General features: G+C 42.0%; 1 protein-coding gene across 1 annotated transcript; it reads right to left on the bottom strand.

Annotated features, from left to right (window-relative positions):
- Positions 1-5,302: 5,302 nt before the first annotated feature.
- LOC141009046 (G-protein coupled receptor 26-like) lies at positions 5,303-8,861 on the bottom strand. The gene is made up of 4 exons (XM_073481454.1): positions 8,191-8,861; positions 6,654-6,767; positions 5,523-5,723; positions 5,303-5,375 (listed from the first exon to the last, which is right to left on the bottom strand). The coding sequence occupies exons 1-4, from the start codon at positions 8,859-8,861 to the stop codon at positions 5,303-5,305; spliced, it is 1,059 nt and encodes a 352-aa protein (XP_073337555.1).
- Positions 8,862-9,434: the final 573 nt, after the last annotated feature.

Here is a 9,434-nt window from a genome sequence, read left to right as displayed (position 1 = left end):
AAACCTTTTCCAAACGGGTTGTATAAAATCAAAGCTGCTTGAAGTCCTTGAGGATCCTCAAAACTGTATAATGGAGCTATGAGATTTTCACTTCAAGCCAATGATACTCCGTAAACACTGCTGCAAATGCATGAGACCAAAGAAAGAAAAAAAAAACAGCCCACAGCAAAAACAAATACAGCATTCCTGGACAGAAATAGTCGGTCTTTTTTTATTTCTTCTGTGAGCAGTGCAGGCTGTTTGCTCGAGGGCATGGGGGAATACCATGACATCTGGAGCCAACATTCCCATGACTCCCATTATATGCCAGTAGTCAGTCCTATAGTTCCACTGGCAGTGTTAGGGACGAGCCTCTCAGCCTGCTGTTCAAGTAAAACTCAGAGACAATCAGACATGATGGAAAAGCATATCTACACCATTCCTTCGTTCATGTTTCGGTTGCTTTGATTGAGTGCTTTGTGACGTTTGAACACCTTCTGTTGTAGTCGTACGATTAATGAGCAAACCTGAGGGAGCGTACAGTGAAACGCATTGTTTGCTCTTTTGGTTTGCGTGAAGAAATTACAAAGATCAATCAGTTGAGTTTTCTCAGTGTGTGGCGGATGACTCATTACTTAGGCAGCTCAGTGCTGTAGCCGCTGATTAAAAGAAGTTGCTGTGCATGGGTGACTCCAGTTAATCTGGATGTTTCGCACAGTTTTGACGGATGTTTGTTTCCTCTCTTCTTAAAGTAAAGAAAGCTAAAGTTAAGTACACTTATTTTATGGTATAGTTAGGATATTTTGATGTCTATCCAGGAGGCTCTAATGATTAAGATGGCACTGTACAGTACATGTACATGTCGAATAAAATAATTGCCAGCTATTTTGGTAATCACTCAGTTGGTTTTCAACCCAATCGCCAGAATAAATGTTGGTCAAGTCTGTTTCTACAAAACCACAGATATGTTAAAACTTTACGTTTCTCTATGTAATTTTACGTTTGGTTAGGTTCAACTTTCAATTTTCTCTTGACACAATGCTGTGCTTATGCTCCGGTTAGGTTAAGGCACAAACACCCCTTGGCTGGGGTTAGGAAAACATTATGTTTGGCTTAAAATACCTGTTTTGGTTTCCACCAACCTACCCGGTCAACAGGATATAATGTCAGCAGTTCACGTTTCTGCAAACCACGGTTACGTCTGAGGTTGACATTTGTAGCAGACGTTGCATATGACATTCACATTTTATGCCTGTTAGTGTACTTTCATATCAGGAGGCGGAGGAGAAGGAAGTGGTGTTCTTACAACCTACAAGTCACCAAAAAGGTGATTAATATCTGGAATGATAACAGGTGAGTTACAGCTGTTTTAATGGTGACCAAACTGGCTATTTTTCACAGGAAGTCAGATGATCTCCTATGACAAGAGAGAAATAGAAAACTGAACCTAAACAAAAGTTGCAACATGAGGAAACGTTCATTTTGAACTCATCTGTGGTTTTGCAGAAACATATTTGGCTAACATTTATTTTGGCGATTGGGTTGCACAAACACTGCTGGAGATGTCTCAGAGTATTGTTAAAAACACTCAGCTTTGACACCAAAAACACAGCTGCAGATGGCCCGCTTTCTCGTCAAAATGATCTGGTGAAAATTGCCAAATTTCTTCTTAAAAACCTCCTGTAGTGTCATGCTGACAAAAATGGCACGGTCCCTTGTCAAAAATAACCAGTGAATATTATCTATGTCTTTGGGAAGCACTGATCGGCATTTTTCATAATTTCTGACCAAAACAAATTAATTAATTGAGGAAATAATACTTGACTGATTAATCCACAATGAAATTGAATCCCAGCAATAAATGGCAACGTCTACATGATGCAGTTGCACACATTTATGCATTTTAAGCTCAAGGATCACAAATCTCTGATGATGTTTTATGGGGCAAACTTCTCCTTTCTGAGACTGGGAGAACCCTTCCTGCCTTGACACAGCGGTTGTGTGAAGTCAGCCAGTGCACTCGGATTCATTGCCTTCCCCCGCTGCTTTCTTGTACTTCCTACGCGCCGCTGTAGCTTAATCACAAGGTCTGCACATAGCCTTTCGTGTATGGCAGGTTTGTGTCTGCCTCTCACCCACTCACTGAGTCTCTCAGGGAGATTAGGTATACACACACCTCCAGACTGGGGATCCTTCCAAACTTTCGAAATACTTTCCTCTAATTGTCTTTGGTTGGCTCGCTCTGTGAAGACAGTGATGGTAAATGCAGCTTTTGGCCCCCCTTTGTGAATTATAATAAAACAATGGAGGCAGCTTTGATGGGTGTCAAGTCACGATTGTTTCATGTATTTGACAGCAACAGAATAGATATTGATTCAAGAACTAATTATCAAAGTGGGTTAAGGAAAAGAACCAGACAGTTGATGATAGATGACAGATATTTGGTATCTGATGAGGCTGAGGAGGATGGATGATGCAGATTTCCAGAATATTTTCATACTGTCACAGCTGCCAGAGTTTGGCGAGGTAGTGCCGACTTTCCCCTCTTTTTCTTGCCTCCTTTTCTTCTTTTCCCACTCCTTCTAGAAGCTCTGCAATTACGAAAGCCTTTAACTCTCAGCCCGATGCTTTTGTTAAAAGTCTTTGTTCTGCTGCCACATCAACAGCAGCAGTGGTGGGTGGAACACATCTTAAATGATTTTTCAAATTAATTATTCCTTCTCGTTGACTTGATCAGCGTGGGAGAATAAAGGTGCTAAGACTTGGCAGGCCTGTCTTGTGGTAAAGCATTGTTCAAGTATGAAATTGCTGAACATACAGTTCAGCAATTTCTTACTCGAACAATGTATATGCATCATTTCCAATTATATAGCAATGAATACAGACATTAATAAATGTGTAAGAACAAACTTAAAAGGTCAAAATGCACAGCATTTATTGCAATATAATCACAAACGTATTTAGCAAAAAATCCGACACAGTTTTGACAAAAATAAATAGATTTTATGCTTTTTAAAGGCTTCATACTGTCACAGTAAAGTAAAAACACAACATCCTGATTTGCCAGTGTTGTCAAAAATGAATCATTTTAGCAACCCAGACGTCACACAGCCGCTCATACAACATGAGCTGGAATGTTAATTACACATCACTGAATAGTTGCTACCACATTCAAATAATATTTTACCCTGTTTTGCCTGATGTAACAATACAATGTGGTGGTATACAAAATAAACATTACTTGAAAACGTTCTTACAATTTGACCCTACCGCGTAACAGGCTCTATTACCACGCTTCACCACAGCACAGAATACCAAGCAGATGACAGAATGTGAAAGGTTTCCTCTGTTTTGATTCGATTAGAGAGCTCATGGTCTAAAAGGCACTTTAGAACTCAGGCCTCACAGCTACAACATATAGTAGAGTCAATTAAAACCATCGGCGTGGCGCGCTGCAACATGACTGCAGTGTCAACATCATCATGTACTTTATACTATTCCTTTAACGCAGTAGCCTAAACTACTCGATCCAGCCAGAGAGTCACCACTGAGGTCAGATTTTATGCTTTAATTCGAATCAAGAAATTCAGTTCGGATGGGACGTAAAACTATTTAGATTTAAAGGCCCAAACAGTGATTTTTTTTTTTTTTTTAGACCATTTAATTTACAACTATACTGACTTGAGGTAATGAAAGAACTCTCGGATTTACTCTTGTGTTGTATTTCACTGATTTATACCAAACCCAGCATCAATGTCAATACCCAAAGCTGTTGTCTAGTGTTATGGGGGCATTCAGACCAGACGCGAGGCAAATTTTAAACCATCTAGATTACATACAAAGATAATGCGAATAGACGTGAATTCACATACATGAGGAGTGCGTATTCGTGTGAGTTGAACACATTGAACTTTCTGCAAAAAAATCACCCCTGTTGATCAACCTGACTGCAGCAGCGATTCGCTGAGGCGACCTCCGTTGTTGAGTGTTGTACTGTGTTGACTGCAGCTAAATGGGGCTAGAGAGGAAATGTACAACATTTTTCATGAGAAGTCGAGGGGAGAAGAAGAAAGAATGCCGGAGTCGATGGTGAGTACTGAATTTCAGCTGAGAGACTCAACTGAATTTAAACACACAGGTACACACCCTCCATGCATGCTGTTGGTCGCTAGCTTATGGCTGACAGTGTTCTGGCTTTTTGGGGCACAAAAACACTTGCAGGTGTAAGGCCAATAAAAATAATATATAAATGATCCCACGATGTAACTAACGCGAGTAACGCAAGGCGAAATTTGCTTTGTGTTCGGTCTGAACGCACCATTAGTCTCCATATAAGATCTTCTAATCGATCTGGGAGTGACGGCAGGCTCCTGCGCTCTGATGTTTGGAGATGGGGCCATACTCACATTTGTATCACAGGTTGTGCGTTTAATGACACAAATTCTTACAGAGACACAAAATTACTAGTATGCTACAAAATCATCTCGTTAGAAACTGTCACTCTTTGCAGAAAATGACTGTATTACACTTGTATTGAAATCTCATTACAATCAACACACACAACCTACAAAAGTGGTCGGTCTGTTCCTCTTTAAAGGACAAGGCTGGCCAGATTCTGTATTTTTCAATGAATTGATTGAAAATTAATTGATTGAATTGTCAATGATTTGAATAATACCTGTCTGTTCAGCGTTCTAGATTAATGCGCTTAGCCTGTATCTAAAATAAGTAACCATAGCGTCAAGCCTCCGTTTACAATTTAACAAGCTAAAATCGTATTCCTACAATCCTCTGAACAAACACAAGCTGCAAAAAGTAGCCTACACTGTCCTTCTGAAATGGTATCAGGTGATTATCTCACATTCCATTCGCTAGTCAATGTGCTACTTCAGGCCCGGCATTACCACTTCATTAATCTCGTGTACAGGGTCCAGCTGATTAGTCACTAGCGGACCAAATCTCCTCATGAACGATGTCTCCTGCATATGTTTTTTTGAGCATTTGCAAAAGAGCTGCAGTGCCAAGCTGCTTGGGGAAATTATTTAAACTTTTTCAAAAATGAATGGATTTATTTGTGACCTATTTTTAAGACTTATGTCGTCAGTAGGAAAGAATGAGTGCCAGAGGCAGGCTGGGAAAGACGAAGAGGGTCTTTTCATGGGATTTGTTGATGATAAGAAAAGTATAGAATATTGCCATCCTTGTACTTCAACATGTAATTAAGAGACAAGCTTGTTCACTCTGATGTTGCACTGTCACACAGAGATCAATCATGCCTTCTTGCATGATAAAGTACCTGAATTGTCTCTGAAAGTGATGACCTTCACTGGCCAACTGGCTTGTTAGTTGGCGGTTGGATGTTGTTGGTTGCATTGGAGTTGGCGTTGGTTCTCCCTGCGTTGGTTGGGTTGGAGTTGGCGTTGGTCCTCCCTGCGTTGGTTGGGTTGGAGTTGGCGTTGGTCCTCCCTGCGTTGGTTGGGTTGGAGTTGGCGTTGGTCCTCCCTGCGTTGGTTGCGTTGGAGTTGGCGTTGGTCCTCCCTGCGTTGTTCTCCATCCAAAGGGAGGAGGAGTTCAGCGGACTCCTCTTGAGGACTTTGTTGGCCAGCAGGCTGCAGGTCTTCCTGTACTGGTGACGCAGCAGTGAGTAGACAAACGGGTCGCTTGCTGCCTTGCTGTAGGCCAAACATTTGGACAGCACGCCCCAGTGAGGGCTTATGGGCCCTGGGAGGAAGAGCTCCAGAATTCTACCTCAAATCAAGCAAAAAGAGGAAAAAAGTCACACACCATCCATTAAGCCAATTCTCAGATCAGTGTAACTGGAGTGGAAGACATCTAATGCGACCCTCCCCCAGTGCTGTAATATTGTGAAAATGTCATCATTTCACTTGACTGAAATGTCAGCACTGTGTTGGGGAATGTGAACGGATGGGTGTCATTTTTTCTCGCTGCTTTAAATCATCTTACAACCAATTATTTTGTCCTCATAAATCAAATCAAATTAAAGCCGAGACAAAGTCAAAACCAACATGAGCATTGTTTTGTTGTTAATCTGTCTTCTTAATTAGTGTGATCTCCTTAAATCTAACGCGTCTCTCCTAATGCGCTTCCTTCCTATTTCCATTCCACAATTCTAACAGCTTCTGACAGGTTGCCACCATTAATACCGGGGCTAATACTAATGAGAGCCAGCGATACGATCACAGACTCATTTGCTATCTCTCTCTTCCTCTCCCTCTCATCTCCCCAGTAATGGAGGCTCAGGGACAAGGATTAGACATGTGTGTATCTGACATCATGAAAATCGAGCAGTTAAAGATGTTTAAAATGTTAGCAGATAACAAGAAAATAATCAACAGCATCTGTATCGAGGCAATAAGCCAAGTATAAACACATGAGCAGCCACAGAGAGGTAAGTGAAAACCCAGAATCCCTCTAAGAAGTCTTAGGAGAGTTGTTCTGCTTATTAAACTGAATGAAGAAGATAATTTGAAACCTTTTTTTAATTGCTGAGCAAAAACACAATGTACTGAATTCCACTGCAGGTCAATGGTCAAGCTGTTTGATGATTTGTCTTTTCAATATTGTGATAAAAAAAGTCAAGGTAAAGCAAGAAACACGTTTTGATGACACTCACGCACAAAATCTCACAGGCATTATTGTAAATGTGTGCTCACCTTGTGATGACATAAGGGCTGAAGCACACCACGAATGTGCCGATGAACGTACTGATCTTCTTGGTGGCCCTCAGCCTCCTCCGCTTCTGCTCATCCAAGCATTTCTGGCGCACGCTGCCAAAAGCACAGAGGTACCATTATCGACCCAGGAGGCATCATCAGAGACATGCAGACATAATGTAGCAGTCCACAGAGGAAACATGTGGGATGAACGTGGGGATGGAAGCAGTGAACTGTGCTGCTGTTATCTCGGAGGATTACCGTGGAGAAATTTCACACTGCACAGATATCAATTATGTAAATGGAGAGTGATTCAAAGTTTAATTATTTGACTGAATCGGGATGGAGAGCAAATGATGGAAACGCAGAACACAAGAAAGTCCTCGCCGACCTTCATGAGACATGATAATGTCACTGCCAGCAGGCTTCAATCATCATCAGAGAAACACTTTAAATTCACATCAAGTCACTACAAGATATACTTCAGAGGGTTTTGTGTCCACTGTATGTTATGTCTGCTTGTGACAGTGTAGGGATGCAACTTACTACTTTCATCACCATGTAACTACACCTGCTTCCTGCAAGTCAGGATTATGAGATTAAAATCATAATTATGAGGAAAAAAGTCAGAATTCTGGGCTTAAACTCTGAATTTTGACATTTGTTCACAATTGTGACTTTTCTGACTTTAGTGTCATAATAATTATTTTCAATTCTAAGACAAAAGTCAGAATTCTGACTTTAAACTTAAAATTTTGAGTTTAATCTTAAAATTTTTACTTTTTTTCCTCAGAATTCTGATTTTTTTCACAATTCTGACATTTTTTTCTCAGAATTCTGACTTATGTCATAAAAATTATCGTCAATTCTACGAAGAAAGTCAGAATTCTGACATTTTTTTGTCAGAATTGTGAAAAAAAAAAATTCTAACTTGAATTTCATGATAATTATTCTCAATCCAAAGAAACACAAGACAGAATTGCAAAAAAAAGAAAGGTCAGAATTAAATTTTTCATACAGTGGCCCTCATCTCATCTCATCATCCTCAGGACCACGACTGACTTTTAAAAGGATACAAGAACAGGAATCATTTTATTTGGAACATGTTGTGGTTGGTAAAGGGTTAATCCCACAGTTTTGCTGATAACTGATTAACTGGTTAATCGCTGTACATCACAGATGGTTTTCAAGGTTTTCAAATTGCTTATTTTATCCAGCCAACTGTCCAAAATCCCAGAATAGAGCCACATTTTTTCTTACGATTTCAATGAATAACTGGAGCAGCAGAATTCATCATTTTTCCTGTCCATCAACTATTTGATTCAGCCAGGCAAAGAAGAGAAAATCCCCCACCACCATCTCTTCCTGATGCTCTGTATCAGACAGACTTAACCTTCACTGGAGCATGTTCTGATGTTGGATCAACCTGCTCCTTCTGACATGCTTCACACACTGGACACAATAAAGAGGGACAGATACAAACATCTGAGTGAAACACAAATGGATGACACTGAATGCACCTCTGGTGAAGGTTTACCTGGGGTGAATATCCACAAGCAGCACCAGCGTCTGCATAGTGATCACGTCGATGCGTTTACAGTGAAACCTCGCAACTTTCAGCACTTTCAGATACGTTACACACATCACGATGAGCGTGAGGAGGAAAGTGAGAGAGTGCAAAGCCACGTTGAAAATGATAAACTGGGTCCCGGCTCCCTTCGCCCTCACATTGCAGAGAGTGCACGATGCGTAAAGGTGGTGGTACCCGACCCATGAGCGGCAGGTGGCCACGGTGGAGAAGCAGAGCGAGTGTATCCACGTGTATCCGAGCGCGATCACTGCGTCCCGGTGCCGGATTCTGGAGTGGTAGCTCAGCGGGAACACCACCGCCACCCATCTGTCGATGCTGAGGGCTGCCATGCTGAGCATGGAGTTTGTGGTGAGAAAAGTGTCGAGGAAACCCACAACCTGACAAAAGCCGCTGCCTCCGGGGTGGCCCGTGGTGATGAGCCCGACCAGAGTTAGTGGCATGTTGGACACGCTTAGCAACAGGTTGCAAAACGTCAAGTTGAGAATAAAGAGACCGGGTACCTGTTTGCGGATCTCCGGGTTGTACAGAAAGCAGATCAGCACCACAACGTTGGACAGCAGCGACACGATAATAATCCCCAAAACCAACACGGAAGCAACTATATCCGCTGCGTCCATGGTGCTTCCTCTCAAATATCCACACTTCTGCTGAGTGCATCCACAGTCCTGATGCGAACTGTCATCGTGAGTTTTAGTCACAACATATCCAGCACACTGTCATTCTTTCCCTCCCCGAGCACCAAATGTCTTCAGTGAACGAAGCGGTCTCTCCAGCAGCGTCCGCGGCGAAGGATTCACACAGCTCACCTGATTATCATGAAGAAATCTCAAAGTCTGTGTCATGGGAACGGGGTCACAGCGGGAGGCTTGTGCTGGTCAGGCGCTGCGGTAGATTTCAAGCACCCTTGTCATGCCACTGGTCTCACAGCTGAGGGCTTCCTCGCTGCGCAATTGCGCATTCACATGATGGCAGCTCCGAAATTGACATAAAAGTACTTGGAGCTGTCGTCGCCTCCAGCTTCTTATATTGTCTTCTCTGCAACCGAGAGTGTAAAGCACGCTGGTGCGGCCCTGCTCAAAAATAGCTTTTTAGTGTAAAAATAGAAGCACGACGCAAGACTGCGTGGCTGGCTGATGTCACGAGCATCACGTTGAACACAGCAGTTCTGGTGATGAGATGTTTTGTGCAAA

This window comes from Pagrus major, chromosome 15 (genome assembly GCF_040436345.1).
Source record: "Pagrus major chromosome 15, Pma_NU_1.0".
Taxonomy (NCBI): Eukaryota; Metazoa; Chordata; class Actinopteri; order Spariformes; family Sparidae; genus Pagrus; species Pagrus major.
Note: the sequence above shows the minus strand (reverse complement) of the source record. Positions and strands in the feature narration are given on the sequence as shown.

Coding starts and splice junctions, on each gene's coding strand:
- LOC141009046 (XM_073481454.1), bottom strand. CDS start 8,861: ATGGACGCAGCGGATATAGTTGCTTCCGTGTTGGTTTTGGGGATTATT. Junction 6,768..8,190: donor CTTGTGGATATTCACCCCAG/GTAAACCTTCAC, acceptor TGCTTTTGGCAG/CGTGCGCCAGAAATGCTTGG. Junction 5,376..5,522: donor TCCCTTTGGATGGAGAACAA/CGCAGGGAGGAC, acceptor CCCAACCAACGC/AGGGAGAACCAACGCCAACT.